The sequence below is a fragment of the Onychostruthus taczanowskii genome, unplaced genomic scaffold (assembly GCF_017590055.1).
Source record: "Onychostruthus taczanowskii isolate IOZ18803 unplaced genomic scaffold, ASM1759005v1 scaffold2, whole genome shotgun sequence".
NCBI classification, from domain to species: domain Eukaryota; kingdom Metazoa; phylum Chordata; class Aves; order Passeriformes; family Passeridae; genus Onychostruthus; species Onychostruthus taczanowskii.
In genome coordinates this window covers 1303809-1328187 of record NW_024499239.1, presented here as the reverse complement: position 1 = coordinate 1328187, position 24379 = coordinate 1303809, and the positions used below count along the sequence as shown (strand labels likewise).

General features: G+C 38.4%; 1 protein-coding gene across 1 annotated transcript; it reads right to left on the bottom strand.

The window, feature by feature from the left end:
- Nucleotides 1–1963: 1963 nt before the first annotated feature.
- CNOT7 (CCR4-NOT transcription complex subunit 7) lies at nt 1964–23998 on the bottom strand. Its single transcript, XM_041402497.1, has 6 exons — nt 23764–23998; nt 23330–23523; nt 20281–20442; nt 14515–14659; nt 6391–6501; nt 1964–3659 (listed from the first exon to the last, which is right to left on the bottom strand). Exons 1-6 carry the CDS (start codon nt 23878–23880, stop codon nt 3531–3533), a joined length of 858 nt encoding a protein of 285 aa, XP_041258431.1. The 5' UTR covers nt 23881–23998; the 3' UTR covers nt 1964–3530.
- Nucleotides 23999–24379: the final 381 nt, after the last annotated feature.

The following is a 24379-nucleotide window of genomic DNA, read 5'->3' as shown; positions in this document are numbered from 1 at the left end:
ATAAAAATCTTGAGAAGTCTGTTTTATTTAAAATTTTGCTAAATTATTTTACAGGTCAATAAACTGCAATGAACCCAGACCACCCTAAATCCATTGACATGTGATTATTAAACTTCCAGCAAAGGCCTAAAAACTGCTTCAGTATAGGCTTTCAGTGCATGTTATTTAAGTGAGTTATTAGTTAATTCAAGGTTGAAAAACCAATTGGGAGTTTAAAACAGAACTTTTGTATGTCCAGTTTGTTTTTACATTCCTAATCTGATCTTCCTTCACCAAGGAAAAGTCTTCCTTATTCCAGACAATGTCACATGTCCTGCTTCCACCTTTCTGTGTTTTGAGCTGAATCAGAAGCACCTTGTTCATGAATGCAAGCTTTCTGCTATTTTCTTGGATATTCAAAGGGAATGAAGCATTCTTGAGCATGGAGGAACCAGTCAGATAAGGTAAGAGAAATTTCTTGGATTTCAAGAGTTTATAGGTCATCAGGAAACTCATGTTTCCTGGCAAAAAGCCTTAAATACTCTGTGTTCCAGACCTATTTTCCTCCACTTCAAGGATGCTTCTTGCCTAATTTCAATGAGTAAAGGAACTAAATGCTTAAAATAAAAATTATACATATTAAAAAAAAAAAAAAAACTAGTGACAGAGAACATAAGGTTCCTGGAACACTCATCTGACTCCAGAAGCCAAAAATACAAGTGGATTAAAAATAGAAAGATCAAATAGAACAGGTTTTGATATTGCATTTCTTCTGACAAACCTACTCAACAACAGTGTATTTTCAGTGGATTGGGAAAAGCAGAGGCCTAGAAAGAAAATTCTTGTCTCTGAACAAAAAGGTGCATGTCTAGACAGCTGGAACTGTGCCTGCACATTAATTTTTGCAAAAGCAATTAAAGCTGACCACTTTGGAAACAGATTTCAGGCTCTGAAGTTTACATGTAATGGTCCTACACATAAGAAATTACTTTTTTCATAATCTCTACAATTCACAATTAAAACATTCCTTAATGGAAACTAAATCTAATTTTGCCAAGGAAATGAATGATGCACAGATGTCTCCCCAGTTGCAATCAACTCTCAACAGACAGTGATCAGACCAAGCGTTCTCTCACAGAATAAAGCATAATCTGTTTCATTCTGACCAGTGGCTTTTGAGAAATGCTTTTGTTACTGAAAAAAACCTCAAGAGTAGAATTCTTTGAAGTCAAATACTGGTCTAGTGGAAGGTGCCCCTCCCCATGGCAGGGGGTTTGGAACTAGATTATCTTTAAGGTTCCTTTCAACCCAAACCATTCCATGATTCTATGACAGGAAGCAAAGAAAAGCACAGCACAGCATATGGGATGCTCAGCAGTTACTTCAAAAGCAAATCCCCATCGGCACTAGAACTTTTACTGTAGGCACACATTCAGAAGGCTCTAAAAACTTCCTTTGATCCTCGATTAAAAACCTACTTCAAAACAAAAACCCATTAAAGTCCTTCGAAGAGTAATTCTGCTCAAGTTAACCAGATAGCTGTATCCATATGCTTTAGGCAAAGCTACAACTTTAAAGCAAATGCATCAAACTTCAGGGGCTCTTCATTCCATGTCTGTGCAAACCCTGGAGGCCACAGTAAGAATTCATCCTGCTTTCACTATCACGATCTTAAAGCCAAAGAAAATGGAAGTTAAAACAAGTCACCATCATGACTCGTATAATGGTATAAAAGCACTAATGGGATTAGGATGCCTCAGAAGTAAATTGCAATCACCCCTCTTCCAACTTAGGACAGTAGGAATTAAATGACTGGAAGCCCATGAACACAACTTTCTCTGAACGTGAAATCAGTCAGGAGCGTGAGTTAGATCCCTCTATATCAGCGTGTAGAAAAGAACTATCATGCCTAACAAAACAGAGCTGAACTTACTAAATAATCACATTCCAGGAAAAACTTTGCAACAAAACCACCAGTCTGTTGTTATGTAAGAAAACATTTCTTAGGCCTTTATTTACAAAAGCTTTAAAAACAAATACCCTCTGTTATGCAAATTACTTGTTTAAAAAGGACCGCCCAGTTACATCATCATAATTCAATGAGAAAAAGGTGTTTGATTTTTTGCTTTTAAGTACAAGATAAAACAGAGTAATTGGCGAACATTTGGAGATTTTTCTGCCATTGATTTCCGTGTCGAACACACGTACGCGCGCACACGCACAGACACACAATGTCACGCATTCCATCATTCCAGGCTAGTATTTAGCTATTCAATACCAAAAATCCTTCCTGCACAACTGCTCTGTATACATGCTATGCAGAGTTAAGAACATACTTTAGGGTCCTTGAAAACAATATATCTAAAATATATTGTAAGATATACTCAAAAATAAACTAGCATTACACTCCTCAGGTAACTTTATTAGCTGGAAGTTATTTATATTTTGTTGTCTTACAACAAATATCTGTAACATCTGTCTTTGTAACAACTACAAAAAGGCATGATTTAATTGTCCTTCTAATTCAATAATTCAATTAAATAGTCTTTTTCAGATCTTTGGGGTTCATCTTCAACTAAATCGACTTACAAAACTCATGAAATCAAGTACATAATAAATATGACTTCATAAAAAATATATGAGGTGTACATTACTAGGATAAAAGCCACGAGGTTAATCAAGGGAAATGTGCCATTACAAGACTCCTACTTTTCCATTATCCTTCAACTCTCTTTTTAATGGCAAAAAGGCTAAAGTCATAGCTGTTCTTCCCCTGAAGGGTGTAAAGCTGTTTTTTCAAGCCTCTTTCCCCCATCACAGAGCAGTTTTAAAGCAGCAGGCCAACCAGCAGTTGACATGTGTTGGAAGATGACCAAACACTAGTAAAGTAAGAGCAATTACTATGATTTCAGTAGTTTGTTTTGCTTGAACAAACAGAGATTATGCAGCAAATAAGTCCCGTTTGTGTGGGTTGAGATACCAAGAAAATACAGCTTGAAGCTGCTGAACTTGGCAGATGATTGTTTTCTAGCTGAGGGCAAAAGAAAAAACCAAAACAAACTTCAAATAAAACAGAGTATCTGAGTCAGAGTCGCTCTCTAAAGTGCAAATCTGATGGTCCACAATCTTGAATAGCTAAAACGCCTGCATACTGGAAAGAACAGACATGAAGGGGGAAGTTAGTTATAATCAGAGCCAATTAATTTAGAGAAGGGAGGGGAAAGACAAAAAACTGGAAGAACGATGTAGGCAAGTTTACCAGAATATTCATTATGATTCAACTTTCCCCTTCTCTCTGCTACACTGATCCTATACATGCTTCTTTACAAACGGGCTTTTTAAGAGGCCAAAATGTAACCCAGAAAATTTTACGTATCAATATTAAGATCAAAATCTGTGATAGGAACAGTCAAGTTTAGTACATAGAAAGGCAGAAAAGAAAGTGTGCTGAGAAAGGGGGGAAAAAAGCCTTAATTGTCCAAGGGGTTCAACCAGAGATAAAACCTATATACAAGCATGTAGAGGTCAAAAAGACGGCCTTTCATTTCATGTCATGACTGTTTGTTGGCTTCTTCTTCATAAGCGTTTCCTGTGCCATTCTGTACATAAGATGACCCCGAGCCAAGACCATATAAGTGGCCACAATATTTGGCATCGTCAATGTGATCTTCAAAGAACATCTAAAAAGTGAAGAGACATGAATTACTGCAAAAGAAAAGGTTCTGTTTCAACAGAACTGTAGAAAGAAAGGCTTTAAAATTACTTTCTTTTTAAATAAGACATCAAATCCCAAGGTGCAAAAGATGATATAATTAGTATAATAAGACACTTAATCTCAACACATTATCACAATGTGCTGTATGACACAATTATTTAAATCTGTCAAGAAATACAATCAGTCTTCCTGTGCACCTCTCCCAGTTAAATGGCCAAATGCAATGTTTTCACAATTTTGTATTATTAGTCATCACTCACATATCTGCAAGAGCAACAAAGATATTTCTCCATCTGATTTCTTTGCTGCATCTTACAACAGGCATATGCACATCATCAGTGCCTGTTCCCTCACCTCTCCTCAGTGTGGAATTTTCACCATACTCTATCTTGGAATAGAGACGTCCTGATTTATATTATATAGGTTTGGGGGTGGGGAAGATGAACCAGGGTTTAGAGAAATGCAGAGATGCATTTTCAGCTCCTCACAGAGGGGGACTTCATTTAATCAGAAAAGCAAAATTTTGTACCAAGACTGCATTTACTTATTACAAGTCTAAATTACAAATGGAACCTTTCAGTGGAAGGCAAAATAAAGCCCATCATATTCTGATACTCTGCCTTTCAGATGGGTTTTCAAGCAGAAAAATCACAAATTATCTTGCAAAAAATAAGAAGACAGACACAAACATTTTTCCCCCTAAAACCTTCACAGCAATCCTGACACCCCAGTGGTTCACATTCTGAGTCATCATCAATACCAGAAATCTAAGACAGGCAGAAATATGCAGGAACAGAATCTAAACACAGGGACCTGAGTTTGACTACACAGGTCAGAACTTCTCCCTTCAGGCTTTGCTTTTAGCAGCACAGTCAGGATTGAAAATTCTGTACTGTAGGAATCAGAGACTTTAATTAAAAGTTTTGCAGCCCCCAGCAGTTCTTAATGACATAAAACAGATAGGAAAAACCCAAAATAACAACTCTACTCTTGTAGTATCATTATTTAAGTATTCCTGATGGAAAGAAAAGGATCAGTAACTTTTTTGGCTGGCACTCCAAGACCCAGCAAGCAAGTTGCACCTCCTTCACAGCAATTAGTAACAAAATTCTATGCCTCAAAAAGCACTATAAAGTGAAGTCTTTTTACTCAGAAATACATTTTTAAACACTGAACTCTGCTGAGAAGCTTTAAAAATCTACATTAAATGTATTTCTCTCTGCTTACTATAGTGTTCCTATTCAGAAATGCTGTATTTGCAAAGAATATTTAAGTACTGGGGAAAAAATTCATTATCCGTCCACTTCTGTTGGCTTAATTAAGCAAGTGTGTTGCACTGAAAGACCCTCAGAGATTTCTACTTCTGGTAATAGTTTTTAGTAAATAAATTCAACCAGCTAGTTTTCCATCTGACACAAACTGCATCTCATTAAAGAAACTATCATGAGTTTGGACATTTACTCTAGAAAAATAACTTGAAAAGCTGTATCTTAAGCATGATTATTATATGCTTCACTTTGTTTGCTTTTGATCTTCAAATTCAAGAGTGAAGTTTCACAATACTGGGCAAACAGCAGGAAGCTGCACTGGCCTTGGATCATACCAGAAACGTAATCCTTTTTATTGCATCTGTAGCCCATGACCTGCTTGACAACTACAACAGTTCCAGCAGAAGCAGAACAGGGGTGCTAGGATGAGCAAGCCAGCTTAAACCATCACTCTTTATTATTCAGCTGCTGTACCACTAATATTTGTCACAATCTCGTGGTCATTTTCTCCTTCATAGAGAAGGCTGGATTCCAGAAGGTAGACTTCAGCATATAGTACTTAACATGATTAAATGATGAGGTTTGATATTGCCATCTGTTTTGACATGGTAAATGACACTGAATTGCTGAAAGAATGCCATGTTCTGATGCACTGGCATTTGTTCAGAGCAACTGCTTTCCAGAAGAGGCTGGTTCAACATTTGATTGTTCTGCTAATGCAAAATATCATAGTATTTTCCTGTTATATGCAGACAAGTAGCAAGGAAATGTGAAGCCTGTAAGACCTGACTGTCCTTGCTGTAAACCTTGAATTAACTGACCTTTAGAACCTTAGTTAAACTAAGCTTCACTCAACGGCAAGGAAAAAGAAATGCATGGAAATTCTCCAAAGCAGCCTGGAAGTCATTTTTTAATATAACTCTAGCCTGAAAGTTTAGCTAGAAGTGGTTCATCAACACTCTTCCTCACATCTCAGCCTGCCACAGGCAGCAGTACACACCAGCTGGATATTACACTGAGCAAAAGCTCTAAAAAAAAAAAATTGATTTGCGTACAGTCACCCACAAAGGAGTCTGCTTCAGCAGTTCATAAATCATTGCAGTACTCACCTAAAAAAAGGCAGCCTGCAAAACAGGTGGGGAAAAAGCACCCCAAAACAAAACTTCACAAAAAATCCAGAAGTCAGGCCTAGGCTGGAATTGGGAAGAAATATTCACTCACAGCAGTAAAACAAGGAGTCAGTAAGGCTGGTTCACATTTACTCGGGGAAAAATACAGGTGGTCTTATTTTTGTCAAGAATGACTGACCCCTGAAGCCCTTCAGAGACTTCCTTAAAATACCACAGACTTATCAGAATCAGCAATTCCAAGTGACTATCACAACACATTACTATCATGGAAATAAAAACAAACAGTATGTCCACCTACTTCTCTCATTTTGAAAAAGGCCATTCCTGTGAGTAACGAATCGGATCCTGCCTGATGCTGTGGTCCTATCCTTTCCAGCTCTAACTGCTCAGCCACTTCTTGTAACCCACCCTGGAAAACAAAACATTTTTGTTAAATGCTGGAAAGTTAAAATTAGAACATGGAACAGCTATATTTGGGAAAATCTTCTATACAGGCCACACAACCTCAGGCATATTTTAATATCTGCACAGTAGCTGAAACAGTCATTACACTAGATAAAGGCATACCAGAAGAATCAAAGTTTCTGTATCAAACAGTATTAATATTCTCTGTCAGTATTGACTAAATGAAGTAGTATCTGCAACCAACAAAACTAGTACTCCTTATGTTCCAGCTTCTCCAGTAACCAGATGTCATTACTTAACAATTCCTTTAAGATGGCTGTTGATACAATGCTTTAAAAGGACAGACTACAAAGCTGCAGAGAACACACCAAAGCTGCAAATCTATCTTCTCTAAAAGGTAAAACTTCTCCAGTTTTGAAGGAAATTTTCTTTTCAATAAGCTTACATGAAAAATTATCCCCTTAACTGCAAAGTGACTAAGTAAACATCATTTTAGTGTCCTCTCCAAAACAGGAATAGCTTCTACATGTGAGAGCAAAGCTGTCAAAATTTAGTTTGGTTTTACACTGATAACACTGATCAGCTGAAGGACAGACATGTAATACTATAACCACAATCTTCTAATGCTGTAACCACATGATTGTGCAAAGACTTTTTTAATTCAGTAAGCTATAAAGCTACTGGCAAGACTAAAGCACATGCACATTCTTAAAGACTTAGAAAGATTAAAAAGAAAAGAAAAAGACAGAACCTTTAGTGCTGCCATAAGCATTGAAAGGCAAAAACGTTGCACAGAGACAATGCTTTTAAATAAAGAATGCCTAGAGTTCACCTTCCTGTGCACTCTTAACCTGTTTCACGTACAGGAAGTGACGCAGTAAGAGGCAAAAGCATAACAGTCAAAATCAAAACTCATGGAGCTACAAAGGAGTCCAAACTGAAAATCAGATCAAACATTATTAAAATCCCTGTCAATCTTATGGCAACATGTTTGGGTCCTGGTTTTTTGCTTAAAAAGATGAAAGCTTCAATAATAACATTCCCAAATAACACCTACAAACTAACAAGAAAACCTAGTACTGCTATTGCTAGTTTTATTCTGTCTTGAGCAGTAGAATACCTGATCACTGCCTCCACCACACTACCCTGACCCAGAAGTGAGCTCTTCCGCCATGCCCAGAAAATTACATGACGTGTCACAGAATAACCTCCATGTTAATAACCTCCATAACCCATCCTGGCTAGTGCAAAAGTTCACCCTGTCCTGGCTGGAACCAGGACATTATCCATCTCTTATTCTCTACTATCTATGTCATGTCCAAATCTTGTAACATCCAACAATATACATATATCCACACACACAAGTACAGGTATAATTTCTACAGTCAATGCCTTCCCACTGAGATATGTATTAATTTAGTCCATTACTGTTGGTTTTATTTATCCCAGATGTCTTCCAGGGAAGGAGGGCTGGCATGCTGTCAGCTTGTTGCAAGCTGCGTCAGGAGCTCATGAGTGGTATATGTGGACCACTCCATATTCATTGGCCACAGTAGTTATGGCATCCAGGGGCAGTGGCATTCAGCACCAGTATTATACAATTCAACATTACAAACTGTTCTAACCCAAAAATCAAATCCCCTTGAAGTACACATCATGATATTTTCCCCCTCTGTGGGGAATGTGTACCCAGGTCCTTGAGCAAGAACAATCTCACAGATGGGTTTGCCTTTGCTTGAGGCAGGACTAATCCCAACTGTCTTCTCTAACATGTTGCTCCTAAGGCACAACAGGGATTTATCCCCTTCTATGGTACGTGGAGGTTTTGATTGGGCAAGGCCAGCTCAGATGGTGGAACCTCAGGTGTTAACTAAGCAGATGGCCTCTGCTTAATGTAGAACCCACTGTCAGAAAGTTGCACCATCAATTCTTTTCCATGTTTTTAACAATCCATTGTACCATCTAATTTTCCCAGAGGCTGGTGCATGATATGATACACCCACTTCATACCATGCTCTCTGGCCCTGGTGTCTAAGAGGCTATTTTTGAAATCAGCACAGTCCACTTACTCCACATGACACCAGCGGCATGATGTGTGGAAGGGACTTTCCCTTCAAACACCCAGACCAGCAATGGTAGTTGGGGCGCCAAAAGGAGCTGTGCTTGGGTGCCAGTTGCTTCTGCAGCAGCTCAAACCCCTCCATAAATACCAGGATCTCTTCTTCAACTGGGGCACAGAAGGCCTCAGATCCTTTGCACCCCCAATTCCAGAACCCAGAGGTCCGCCTCAAGTCTCTCCAGGTACCTTCTGACAGAGGCTCCAGGAAGGCCATTCTCCCCAGCAGCCATGAAGAGCACACACTTCACACCTTGCCACCAGACTATTCATCCAGTAACTCCTGGACCAATCTCCCATGTGATTTGTTCAAAAGCTTCTTGTTGTTCAGGACCCCACTTTAAATCATTCTTCTCCCAGGTCAGTTGATAAAGAGGACTTATAATTTTACTGCAATCTGAGATATGCATCCTCCAAAAACCCACAGCACCTAGTAAAGCCTGTGTTCCTTTCTTGCTGGTTGGTGAGGATCTAGCTACCACATCATGTCACATGTGTTGTTGACCACATCAACTGGAATCTAACCACATCCAATCTTGTAATTTTCCTCCTAAAAGCTGAATATCCTGGGCAGATCCCTTGACCTGACTTTGTTTTATGATGAAACCAGCCTTCAGGATGATCTGGATTATTTTCTCCCCTTTCTCAAAAAACCTCCTTTGCCATGTTCCCCCATACAACAATGTCATCTATGTACTGTAAATCTTCTGGAGCCTCGTCCTTTTCCACTGCAGTCTGGATCAGTTCATGGCAAATGATGGGGCTTTGTTTCCACTCCTGGGGTAGTCAGTCCCAGGGGTACTGGATGCTCCTCCAGGTGAAGGCAGACTGTGGCCTGCACTCTGCTGCCAAAGGAATGAGGAAAAAATGCATTAGCAATATCAGTGGTGGTGCCACTTTGCTGCCTTGGACTCCAGTTCATACTGAAGTTCTAACATTATCTGGTACAGTGACACATAGTGGTGGTGTGACTTCAATCAGGCCATCAAAGTCCACTGTCAATAGGCCATATAGGATTTTTAAAGGGTGAGAGGGTCTTGCTGACCACTCCCTGGCTCTCCAGTTCACGAATAATCTTATGGATGGCGGTCATGGAGTACCCGCTCAGAACAGTTTTGTCGACAGTGCACTGCTGTGGTAGAGATTGGTACCTGTTGTTCTTTGACCCTCAACAGTTCCAAAGCAGAAGGGTCCTCTGAGAAACAAAGCAAGTTATTCAGCTATTTAATTTTCTGTCTCCACAGTAGCTATCCCAAAAGCCCAGTGATGCCCTTTTGTGTCCTGCGGTAATCTACGTCAAAGATACACAGAGCTTACGGTTTGCCAAAATAAGACCTGTGAAGGCTTTTCTTGTCTTCCAAAAAAATCTTAGTGTCTCTAATTGTATCTCAATAGCGAAGACTCTGGTCCATATTGGTGGGACATGGGACATCTCTCCAGCTTTCTCAAGTCTTTTGAATCTGTCTGCAGTCTTGGACAGTCTTTCCACACCAAGAAGCAGGTTGGTAAGGAGGAAGAGATGATCTTCCTTTTACTGGAGTCTGTCATCTGAAGGACTGTTTTCTCTCCTATCATTGACATCAGTGCCAAGGAGCTGGTGAATGACAATGGTGTACTCCGTACAAACTTCTGCCACATGCATTGTGTACAATGGACCTTATTTGGATATACAGGAGACGTCCTGTTATTTGAATCCTTACAGATCATCTCCAGCACAAAGATACCTAATTCTGTCAGGTATCTTTTTCCATGGTATTATATCTGCTTGGGCACACCACTAGATCATCCATGGGAGAATACCCTTCTCTCACACTTGACAGGAGTTGCTTCCAGAGGCTGGGAGTTTCTGTCTTCTTCCCAAATACTCACCAGTATGGTATCCCCACACAAATACCAGATGCTTGGCTTCACTACCATCTAGTTTCATATTGTGGGCCATGATATTCCAGCAGCAGAGCAGCCAGCTCATCTGGGGCTTTCATGACTGGTGGCTGGAATCTTTTCACTTAGCTCACCCAGGGACAGGAATTGATTCATTATCTCTGGTCCTGCCTCTTCCTCCTTTGGTGAGAGCTCTACTTCCTCTTTATCCCTCACTATGCAAACTGATTTGGTCCTGGATTTCTTCTTCTGTGTAAATGTGACAATGTGACTGTTACTGGCATGAGTTATTCTTCCAGTTCGGCTGCAGTTTGAGTGGTCACAGCACCTGTTGATCTACTTTATTCCTCTTCCCCTACGGGTTCTGTCTAGCACTGGACTGTGTCCAGTAAAGAGTAGCCAGGGCCCAGCACACTTCAGTAAGTTGATTCTTTATGGAGCTGCCACAGCATTCTTCTTGCAGATATTCTGTCACTTTATCAAGGTCCCGTAGTGATACTATCAAAACATTGGAGGAGAGAATTTTCAAAAAAAATGGTCCATTTTATCCCACATTCCATGCTACCTCCCTCAGATAGATATCTGATTAACCTTCCTAGAAATCTCTGTCCTGATTCTAGACACAGCATTGACTGTACTGACGCAAAACACAGTGTAGACCATGTAGACTGAGACAAAGCTGACACAGGAGCAAGAACATGTCTTCCTTAACATCAAAAGGAAATGAAAACTTCTCAAAAGCTATTCTTACAGGCCTGAAGGAGAAAAAAGTAGTGAAAAGCTGGGGAAAGCTATCCTCCCCTGTTCTCACCACAGACTAGGTATGATTAAGAATGCACCCCCAGAGGAAGCGCCCAAGGTAAGTGTAGGAGAGTAGCACTGAATACACTGAATATCCCAAATGATCCTCATTGCCCTTGATGTTATCAGGTCATAAACACGACTCCAGTTCATACAATCAACATACAGCAAACAAAGCAATCCTGATCTGAAAAAGAACACCCTTATGGGCACATAGTACATCTACAGAAACATATACAGGCTTAGGTAACACACTTGCACAGATAGACCAAGCAACATTGTGACCGTTGGCTCTGAACCTAATAGGACAAATGCTTAGATGAAATTTGTTTCCAGTCCATTCTGAACAGATCTCAATCCTTCATGCTGCACACTGGGTGCCAAGTAAGGCTATCATGGTTTAGGAATGGTATTCTCCAAGTTACGTGTTTCCACTCAAACCACTCACTCAACTACATTCACTCAACTCACCCCTCTCCCTACCCTTTCCCGTGGCAGACTAGAGAGGAGAACTGGAGGCACAAAAAGTGAAGATCACAGGCTGAGATATGAGCCATTTACTGGAAAACAGCAGTGAGATAAGAAATCAAACAGAAATAGCAACATTAATGATAGAGTGTGCAAGAAGAGAAACACTGCTCACCAACAGAAACACCTGATTGCTCTCTCCACCACACTACCCTGACCTGGAAGCAAGCCCTTCCCCCATGCCCAGAAAATGATGGGAGGTGTCACAGAATAACCTCCATGTCCTAGCCATGCCCCATCCTAGGGGCAAAAATCCACCCTGTCCTGAATGGAACCACAACAGAAAATGATTAGACTACTGAGATTCTCTTTCAGGTAAGAATTTTGCACTCCAGATAAGTAGGCTTCACTCTTGGAGAAGGACAAATTCTTCCCACATTTTTAGAGTATCAGCCTTCCAAGAAAAAGGCCACAGAATAATTTACATAGTCACACCACGATGGTCAACAGCAAATCTACTTCAAACTCCCATTTCATGACACAGTCACTGAGCTTATTGTTTTGTACAAAACCCTGAATTAAAAGCAAGTTTCCAACGAGGTCTGTCAAGCTAAATTACTTAGGCATGCCACTACTATCAAAAGGTTTGTAATTGTCTACATAAAAAGCCTTTTAGACTGTAAGCAAGAGTTTAACCTGTAATACATTAATATCTCAAGTCAATTCTCAATCTTTATGCCAGTAAAGTCATAATAAGAGACTGTAAATTCAGAGTACTTAATTCCACAAAAAAAAAAAAAAATCAAACAGATTTCCAGTTCTGAAGCCTATTTCTCTTTCCAATGCCAAGAATCTTTTTTGAGTGTGTGGGGGCAGCGAGTGGGGGACCACAGATCAATCACTATCATACAAAAAAATAACTTAGACAAGTCAATAAAAGACAACTGCACAGCTGTTCAATTCACTGCAATTTAATAACGATCAGAGGTGACACACATTAGGAAACAGCACATGCATTTTAGAGTTACAACACTGAATGTTTAGTAATTTGTTTCAGGCAGCTTCTCTCAGTACAGTTCAAGTCCACCATCATTTCATCACTGGTAAATTTGGGGGGGTAAGATAGTCCATTTCCCTTCCCCTGCTGTCACTATCAGTCTGCAGATTAGGTGAGTGGATCAAAATTTACTGCAGGAAAGCTGACCTACATATTCAGCTCTGAAAAAAAAAAAAAAATCACCCTTGTTCTTATGGTTTGCCAAAATAAGACCTGTGAAGGCTTTTCTTGTCTTCCAAAAAAATCTTACTGTCTCTAAACAATGCAGGTTACACACAACTATGCCTTAATTATGCCAGAAACTACAATACCCTCTTTCCCAAGCCCACTGGGAATGTCACCTCTGAATGGTGACATGGAACATCAATTTGTCACCTATTCTGTGTCACTAAATTTGGAATATACATTCTGTTCTTGCGAAGTGTGTCACCAGATAGGCACCAGATGCTATACTTTGCTTCACTGGGAGTGCGAAAGTGAGGACTTTTTAGGGCGGGTTTCCCCCCACCCCTAATTTAAGACTCCTGAAATTTAGGAGCATTTAATTTTTACTCCTGGCCTCTTTGGAGAAGAAGCATTTCTAAGATGTTCCCTAATACATAGCCATTTGCCCAGATGATTATACCAGTAACAATTGTATATGAACACAGATAAGTATACTTTTCTTACTAACTGGAAGGGTGATCTACATTTTCAACATTAGATTAACAAAGAATTCACACAATTTACTTTCCACAAAACTAGACTACTACTCAAAGTGACACACTCTGCTAGTTCATCTCAGAAAGAAACAGACTATAAACAGCACATAAATCAGGAGTTCAGCATGATGAACTGGCAAGCCATTCCTTAGTGAGGATTTGAAGTGTTCTCTTCTTACTGCAGGTTTTCATTAAGAAATCCTAGAGAATTAAATTACTTTCCATAAAAGCAACAAATCATCAATTGCCTCAGATGAGTGATGCAGCTTACTCCAGCAGCAGTCCATACTCTTAAACAGCTCTTTGGCAGGTAAAGCTGTTAACAGTGTCTTTAGTATCTTTCTTTCACTCGCTGTCTTCCCCTTCACACACTTAACTCCAGCTACCACTCATTCTCCAGTCCAATAAGGTATCCAAATTTTATGCCTGATAGAGTAAGCCAATTAGGCCCGCTGGCCTGACATGAGAGATTAGTTTCTAGTTCTTTCTTTTTTTTTTCCTAGAAGTCACATGTTGTCCCTGAACATATGTTGTTGTTTATCTTTGCTTATTGGGCCATCTGAAACATTCTTCAATTCATTTTTCTTCCCAAGACACTTCCACATCATCTTCTTGAAATTACCTCAGCCTAGATGATTGCAGTTCTTTAGTGGACTGCACAATGAGGAAGTAAGAGTATATGAGACCCATCAATTCTTATGGCTAAAGAAGAATTAACTCCAAACACAGGTTTATCATCTATCAACAAAGTATTGTAAATATAGTTTCAACATGGTATTTTTAACTGGTAAGCAGTTACAAAAATTGATTTGTGCTCTTGCCAGCTTCTAACAATACCTTTAATATTAAATATATAAAGCTTGAGACAACAAACGCTTAATATGCACCATAAAAGCAAAAGCAGACAATAAAAATAGAGAAAGTACTTTTAAGCATGGCATACTCTTGTGTCCAAATGCAAAATTTGTTCCAAACTATTAACAGATTACTTACCTTCAGATTTTTGCAACTCTTCATAAGATATTTTACATCATAGATGACAGGGAAAAACAATCGCAGTATCTCAAAGAAGTCCAGCTCTTCCTCAGGTAAATTGGAGTTTGTCAGGATCTTGATTAGATAGCCAAAGTCATATCCACTGCAAATTAATAACAAAAACAATATAAGTAAGTGACTTAGAAGCATCGTTCTCACTTCAAGATTTCAGTGCACTTTGACAGGAAAAACAACAACCTTCAAGACTTCACTGCACATTGACTGGATATTCTGCTTAAATTCAATGCAATTAAGACCAGCTTATATGAAAAAAACTAAACTTCAATATAAACTGCCCCTTTGCAGATTCCAGAGAAAACATTTTAATTTAGTCTGAAAGAGGCCAAGTGAAGATGCAAAAAGAACTGCCTACAGGAGTTTCTCCAACTCCCAAAATAAGGTAAGGCTGCTGGGTCTTCATCTGACAACAAGGACTTCCACTAGAAAGACTCCTAAGCTGGTTTCTTTCACACAGACAGGAGTTTCTCACTACAAATTGAGACAGACAGACAGACACTTCTACAGTTCTTGAAATCCAAAAGATTTATGAGTTTCCAGAGCCAATGCATGTTTATGCCTGGAGGCAAGTCTAACCCTCAGCAACAAAGAAGAGGAATTGTCTTTCAACTTTTCCAATTAAATCAGCACACAGACAACTACAAAGTTTAATAGCTTGTAGACCATTACTCTTTCTGGAGGCAATGACAGCGTAAGCTGGAAAAATTTTTGTGTGTACATGTAAGTCTGCAGGAGGCAGCAAGGTAACTGAGCAGTGCTTATTTGTTAGAAGAAACGGTGGAATTATAGTGTGCACATGGTAGAGAGGAGAGTTTGGGAAGGCTTCCTCCTCCATAGCTCAATTGAATAAAGACGACGTAGGAATGAGGCGTGGCAGTAATGGGGAAACCATGTACTTTTACGAACAGTTATGAGAGGAAACAAGAGGGTTAAGTACAGGAAAGACAGATATCGAGTATTAAAGCAGGCCTGAACTCCGTAACAAAAAGCAGTGATGACAAGTTATGCTTTTTCTTAGGCGGCAAACTATTACAAACCAGATTATTCATTACCTGACCATGAAACTCATCTGTTCTGATCCCTTGTACTTGCAGGACTGCTAATGCATGAAACTAAATGGAGGAGTGATACTTTCTCTTCCATGTTATTAAGTTTGCATTGAACCAGATCAGTTCCTAGATTTTTACTGACATACAATTTAAAATATGCCTGTACTAACAAAGAAGATAACAAACAACAGGGCTGCCTCTACTGAAGGCTTTATCAGTTTTGCTATTTAAGGAACCTTAGCGTAGAGCTGAGGGATGATTCAAGTGAGCAAGTGGCCATCACAAAATCCAAATTTCCAGTTTAAGACTTTGTGTTCATTCCTGATTATACAAGGGTCATACTCAAAACCAAGAATTTTTCAATTTGATAAATACTGGCCAGGATGTTTAACTGTGAGATAAGCAATAGAAAAGACAAATCAGTTAAGAGCACTATACCACTGATCCTGCAGATATTTAGGATCCACAAAAAGCGGTGACTTCTGATGTAGGCTCAAAAGCTTCAGCTTGTACACTCAATGTAAGTATGTTTGCTTTTTGAACCATTTTTATACAATAAGATTATCTCTGACATCTTTATACTATGAGTTTATAAAGAGAGGGTAGAAAAACCTTCAACATACTGGGGGTAAATGGATTGTTTACTACAAGTCCATTAATGCAAGATATACAATACCTAGACTATTGCAGCTCTCCCACGGGAGTTTCCAGTGCTTTAAGCAGAAATTTTATGTTGACAAATCCTGCACTGCATCTGGGACTTTGAAGCTGTGCTGGCCACCCTCCAATCTCCACAGCAACAGCCACTGGCCAGGGAGCAAAGGAGCCGAAGATAAAGAAGGATTTCATTTGACTCTTACAAAGTAAAAACTATAGTAAACTTGGCAAAACAGTAGCTTGGAAGTCTAATTTTATTAGATCATTTGAAGGGGGATGGAAGTGGTGGGAAAGCCCATATCAGCAAAAAGCCCTCTATAGAAGAAGAAGAGAAAAAGCCACATTAACAAAAAAGGCTGTTCAAAAAGATGCAAAAAACACTGTTCAGGATTATGGAGACTTACTCCTTCAGAGACTACAGTTTATTAACTCAATGAATTAGTGACATTGATCATCCTCAAGGCTCAAATGGAACAGTCATATTAAAGTGGAAAAAACCATATTTGTGCTACTCCTCTTCAAAAAAATTTTTGACTTATCTTCAAAAAATGTGTATTAATAAAATAATAGAAAACAGATGCCCTCAAACACTTCTAATTTCTTTAAAGAAGGAAGTACCTAAAGAAAGTCAACATTCCTTTACTATTCATAGTAAGAGGGAGCAGGCTATTAAAAATAGCAATTTTGATTGAGAATTACACGTTTTTTTTCACTTGAAGATTGTGGCATATCCAAGCTAACAGACACAAAAACTGTCACTCCAATTTAAGACTAAGATAGATCTCCTAAAACAAATTTTTAGTGGCCACTGCTGAATAATAAGAGAAGGCTAAGAAAGTCCACGGTGAGCAATTACCTGTTCATTAAAGTTTTCTTCTAATCCTCTAATAGTGATTAGTGGTTGGTTTATACCCTGAAGCACACAGATTTCCTTGCCTGAAAAACCTTGCACCATTTCTAATATCATCACCTGAAATTGCTTAGCACAGCAAGCCACAATCTGTGGAGCTATACAACACAAGCACAGACATTTGTTTTGTTTTTTCACTGAATATGGACAGCTCTAGGCAAAACGACAAGAGTAGAGATCAAACATGCTCCTATTTCTTTCCTTTACTATCAAGATAGAATTCAGATAGCCAATTAACAATGAATTCTACTCAATCACCAAGTCTCTGAAATAAATCCAAACGTGCAAGAGCTGAGAAAGCTTTAGTTCATTTTATGACACTAACAGAAATGAGCCAACAGATTAAATTTTACTAAAATCAGTTAGACACAAATGATTACTGAAACACATTAGCTTGGAACTTCGCAGTATCCCAAGAACATCTGGTTTTTCTTTTCCAAAAAGCATGTTTTCACAGACCCTCCAAAGGTAGACAAAGGAGGTTGTGCACAAATGGACACTCAAAGCTTCAGCAGAGCAGACAGCTGAACATCCACAAAATCAGCATTTGAGCTGTTCCTTTCTAACTTGCTAGACTGTCAAGCACTCACAGCTCTCTTGACTGTGATAAAAAAAAAAAATCACAAATTCAGGGCTTCTACCTTCTCTCTCATTAACTCAAATGCATTTTAACACGCACACACACAAGATTTGATGGAAGTTGTCTACGAAGTTTCTGTACACAAGAACTGGTGACAGTGCAAATATTTCTTCACTCATATCTGACAGAACTGCACATCCAGAGATTTGACAACATGTCAGGATGCCAAGGCAGCTACATCAAATGTGGAGATAAAAAGCACACAAAGAGAACTATTTGAGAAGCGAAGAGCTTGCAAATGAACTGCACAAAAGTTCAAGGAAATCAAAGTCTAGAAAATGAAAACCAAACCATATCTTCATACTGTGAGAAAGGGGTAATTCCCTTCTCCCACTTACTATGGGACTCAAATTTTAAGAGTTATTAGTACTCTAAGCATTTTAAGGTAACAGAGGCAATAGCAGAGTCAGCAACTACCAAGCACAGCTTTATCAGTTGTCAAAGAACTACTGCGTGGAGAGCCTAAATGGAACAAATTTTCAGCTGAGCATCCTGGAGCATAAGTTTCCACTGATAGAACATAATCACTATCAAAGATGTGATTTAGAAACAGCTGTTCACTACTCTTTGTGGCACATTTTATATGACCCATGCTCATTTACAGCTGTGCATAATTTCGGTTTCTTCAGAACTTAACTTGCTTACTCCCAGGTTTTGTGCTCAAGATGATATCAACAAGGTCTGAAAAAGCACAAAAGCTTTAAACACTAATAATCAGTGTCTGACAAATATTTGCTGAACAACTGTCTTAAAAGGATTTCTAAAGACACTTCCAGTGAAATCCACAATAGAAACTCATTTTAGCAAAGATGAAGTGGACTTCTATTAATAAAGCAATTTCAAAAACCCTTCATAAGCTGCACCAGTAAAGAATGGCATTATTGCACATGGCTTGCACTACACTTTGACCAGGAATTAGTCAGGAATTACACACACTAAATATAATTATGCTCCAGAAAGAAGCCCTAGAGTGGAAGCTGCGCAGGTATACCTTACACTGGGCCCTCAGTCACCAGGTAATATTGGAAAAACACCAGTCTGAGGCTGAAGCTGCTTCTACATGGCATCCTCTCTGCTGAGTTACATGCATAACCTGCCTCCCCTTTTCTTGAACAATCCAAGTCATATTACTGTAGTCAAATGTAAATCACAAATATACACCTAAGAGCCCATAATACTGTGTTTAGGAAGCTGAAAAAAACTTAATTCTAATTTGGCTTTTATAGTTATTTTGACACAATTTAAGGCATTATTGGTACGGTATTCTTCCTCAAGGTGCTACTCTAGAAATAAGATAGCAAGAGTAAGATTATTTCAGAGTCCTGTTGTGAGTTGAAACAGCTGTTAAGTGGAAGATGGAAGTGACAACTGTGCTCAGAGAATCCTTCTTTGTTTAACTGTCTTTTCTTTTAAACCTTTCTGATTTTGAAACTCAGCGTAGCACTTCTTTGTACAAAACAAATCAAAACCACAACTTCTGCAAAAGTGTTACATGCATCCTTCTTCTACTGTTAAACATTTCTTGCCAAAACAATTCTTATTTTTGAGTTTTTATTGCATAAATATTTCTCGAATTACATGTGACTTTGTCTTTTCCAGCTATTAATACTTAGGGACGAAGAATTTTTTATTCTAATTTCGTCATTTACATACCAACCACCAATACAACATGAGAGATACATGTTTTAGCTGAGACTAGTTTGCTTACAGTCTTGTTCATTTGCTTTATCTTGCTGACTTCCTTAGAAACCAGCATTTAGGACACCAACTCAAGGGAATTACATAGCAATAAGCCTTTAAAGACACTGTTGCTTGCAAAAATTCTGGCATGCAGTTAGCTAAACAACTATTGTGTATGTTTATAAAGTGTTAAATCTTATTAACACTCAAAAATCTTTTGTATTATGACAGACTCAGAGATTTAGCATTCACATTTGTATTTCTACTTGAGAAATTGACTCTCTTGATGGAATAAGCAGTAAAATATATGCATAAGGCTGATGAAGGATCTCCTTCCAAGCTGAGTAATTTCTCCAGATTAGCAGATTTACAACCAATTTAAGAATGCTTTATAGATCTCTTTACTGATAATTCTCTCCTATGAAACAGACAATATATCCTCAAGGATTGCTCAGGAATAGTTTGCTTTTAACTAGCACGTGTACAGCTCCACCTGCTGGTTTAGCAGTTTTGTGTTGTTCAGCTTCACAATTTTCTGGTTACTGCATAAACACCAAAGCTAAAAAACCAGTACAACCCCTGTGCCCTCTATTCTTCCAATACAAAATGGTTTTAGAGGTATTACAGCAGAAATATTTCCTCAGTCTTACCAACCAAGATATGGGCTACATACACAGCATTTAAACTCAGGGGATGTGAAATCCAAGTTCTAGAATTTAAACACACCCATGAGATGTTGAAACCTCAAATACTTAACATGAAGAATTTACCTATGAAAGGAAAGCCACTTGACTCCTTCACACAATACAACTCCTGACGTCATGAGCAGTTCTGCAAAGTACTGTGTCTCAATGCCTTCTTCTTCATGCTTTTTAAACTGGATACCAGATGTCGTCAACAGTTCAATAGAGTCCTGAGCATACATATCTTCTCTAAAAACAGAGAGGAAAAGTAAATTTCCAAAATCTACAAGCCTCAATGAGGTAACATTTCCTTTTTGCAATTCATTCCACAGACTTAGCCCAGAGCAGGAACAATTTAACTTTCTTCTAGGTTAATTACAAAACCAACCATTTTTCAAAGGTTTTTTTTTTAACCTCCATTATCATTTTTTTAACCTTCATTATCATTTTATCATTCCCAGAACCTTCACTCTTACCATCTCCATAAAAAAATTAGTTCCTGCTCCTCTTCCAGTTACCTATAATCACCCTTTTGCAAGCCTACAGATGAAACTGCATCTATAGAATTTATTTGGCAAAATGTATGTATAAATCACTTGAATTGCAACAAATTAAATGTAACAGTTGAACACTAACACACTACATTGCAGAAATATGAGAAATACAACCCAGATCCCAGTACTGAATTAGTTCTGCAGTTCTCAGAAGTTTTTTGTGATTTAAGCTTATGTAAATGTTTAGACATGTGTTCATAAAAACTTTTTTTTCAGTATAAGTGGAAATGGAGTACTTACTCCATTTAGCAAAGCCTTAGAATTCAGGGATCCTAACATTTTCTGTCTAAACTCTTTCTTTCTAAACAATCTGTTTCAACTTTAAAAGCCTATTTTGGACCTAAAATTTAAGACGATGAAATAAAAATTCCTCTACCTTTTTTTGACCCCCTTCTACCTCTGTGTTTATTCCCTTTAACGCTAACTTTTTTTTTTTGGCAATGTCTTAAGAATTTCATGCTGAAATTCATGCTTTGGAGCTTATTTTCTCCCTTAAGTTTTATCTGTATCACCATAACAAAAACATGGAATGGTTAAATGAAGAAAAAAAAAATAAGTACTTAAAGAATCAAATTCATTTTACTGTTCACAAAGTCTCTTCAGTGTACAGTTTGAAATTTTAATGAAGAACAATCAAAACAAAAACACAAGAAAACCTAGACAGGACAACCAATACATCAAACTTGACTGCTAGCTTCAGTCATAGACCTGTATTCTTTATTCCTAAGAGCAAATCATCATTTGTTAGAACATAGACATACATCCTCAAGATGTGTTACATCTTTTTTCCTCTCTCCCACACACCTGTTCATTAGCTCTCCAGCTTTGAGGTATCAGCTTCTCAACACCTGTCTATCTCCACAGCACATTAAAGAACTCATCCAACACAAATGTACCATTTAACAAAAAGGGGGTTTCATTCTAGCTGCTGCTCTGTACTAATCAGGTGCATAGTATGATTAGAGAAATATTAATGCTCTTTAAAAGCACACTAAAACAACACCTGGCTGGAACCACACACACAAAAAAAATTACCTTCTAGGAACAACAAACAGCTGTTTTGCTTTATGAGAACACTTGGCACAGTGCCACTTCCCAAAAGGATGTTTAGAAACAGACAAAAACAAGTAAGTTGTCCATCCACATTAAAAAAAAAAAATAAATATATATATATATATATATATAAATTTCTTGTGCAGTACTTACCAAGTTTATATTTTTCTATAACCTCCACCATCAACTAGTAACAAGGTAATTTGGTGATTACCAGTACTTGCCTTAGTAACCTGTCTTATCTCTGCAGCATCTGGCACAAATAGATGGAAAGCTACTTTTGGTTTCAGTTGTTTGATACTAAGTAGACCTTTGAAGCTCAGAAAATAAATGAAGTGTAGCACAGGCCCTTCTTCATAGATCACAATTTGGAAGTTATTCATTCCTTTTTCTCCCATAATTAGTAGGATTAGTACATTTGTCCGTTTAAGAAAATGGGTAACTTTCATCCCGGATTCATAGGGCCAGGTAAGTTCAGAGATGCCAAAACATTTAATCTGTGCTTACTTTTCCTTCGGGATACAATTCACACAAACTAAATAGAGCATGTCATTGCTCAGATCAAACTGATATGTGACAATCCACACCACTGCTTGTTTAAAAGAGCACAGAGATCGAGAGGCAGCAGCGGTTTTCTGCTTAAGAACCCCAACTATTTTGAAAACAAGTCTTCTCATCTGCAGAAAAAGTAAAGGTCTGTTCTCTAAACCTCCTTTGTAGGCTGTGAATTTAACTCATGTATATAAAGTTGTCCAGTTCTCAACTTGTAACTGCCAAAAACCCCAAGGCTTAAATGTGTGAGAAGTGCTTGTGCTGATATTCAATTCAGTAGATAATCAACGTATGAAAATCTATCAGACCAATTATGTTTACTTCAGAAAAGACAAAATCAAGATACTAGTAACTTCATCGACCACCAGCTAAAGATATATTGGAGCACCAGATAAGCTTTTGATCCCCCTGAAAAGTGAGGTTTATGCTTAAAAAGTTTTATCACTGATAAAAATCACATTCTGAAATAAAGTCCCTGGTATTATCCCAATACAGTAAAAGTCAGCTTACCTTTTAACCAACACTTTAGACAAAATAATTCAGAATTATAACATTTGACATACTTTTTTAGTCACTCCATTAAGTTTACTTTTTTTTTCCTTCAAGTGTTGGTATTTTCCATTTAAAGTAGGTAAAGAAACAATATGTGATTTCTTTAACAACTAGTAGGAGTTAAAACTAAGTTAAGGCAGAAGCACTCTGTAATGCTAAACATGAAAACACAGAGCTAACTCTTGCACTAAGTAGAAAATGCCTTCCACCTTTTCTTTTAACTGCTTAGCATTTTTGACCAAATAACCAACAGTAAGACTGCATAGAAATGAGGGAAGAAAGCATGTTTGGCTGACAAAAGTTTTCCTTACATAAGTATGGTATTCCAGTATTACAGTCAGATAGATAACGAAGTTGCTACAGTATTTATACATTTTCAGTAAGTCAGAAACATACATTTAGCAGCACAGGAATTGAATACTTACGTTAAGTTAAATTTAAAATTAAATTGCCAAGTTGAAGTTCCTGGAGGGTATTCTCCTTGTTCATTCATAAACGTCAGTCCTAGCTGAATTATTTTTAGCAAGTCGACATTGCAGCGTAAGAGCTGGTACTGATAGTCTGCGTTGCTTCTGAATTCTCCAATAGGCCTTGCAACTACTCCTGGAAATTCTGTGTCCTGCAAGAGCAGAATTAAAACCTGAACACACAACGACCATATAGTTCAAACCATATCATAGCTGAAGAGTACTGTGTGCAAAATTAACTTTTAAAAAGATAAAAGATTAGGATCCAGATGTTCATACAGTGTTAATTCAACATTAACTTTCTATTTTAAAGGATGAGCAAGTTTACTGACCTCAGCCGAAGTCACGATTTTTGCAGTAATTTGCTAGACAGACGTCAAGCACCCACTTACCATAGCTACATAGTTATACTTCCGTATAACTTGACGAATTTTCTTCATCTCTTCATCCAAGTTACAAGCCCAAACTTCACAGATTCTTTGGCTATGATCTACGGTAGCTGCTGGCATAGTGGGGGGCTTTAGAGACCATACATCAAAAGTTACACTTGATCGAGGATTGATTTCATAAAGAGGACTTTAACTGTTTATTTTTTTAGCCTAAGAGACAAAGAAAGCAAAGCATGAAAGTGTAAGTTTTTACTCTTAGTATAGCTGAAGAAAAAAAAAAAGGCTTAAGCACCACAGCTACGCTTTAGCCCTGTGGATTTCACAAAAGCAGGACAACATAGCCACCAAAACCACAAGAATTTCGGCTACGCGAGCTCAGATTACCATCAGAAACTAAACCCCTACAGTTTCGTTAGCGACTGTTTCCTGCCCGAGGGCGGCAAGGCGCACTGGTGACACAGATACCGGAGACACCCGGCTCGGTCCCCAGGCGCTCCTGCCCCGCGGCTCGCAAGGGCGCGTTCCTGCGGATCCCTGGGCTGCGTGCAGCAGGGAACGAAGCGGCAAAACAGTCTCGCCAAACCCGGGGACGCCGCGGGCGGCCTCCCGAGGCGGGAGC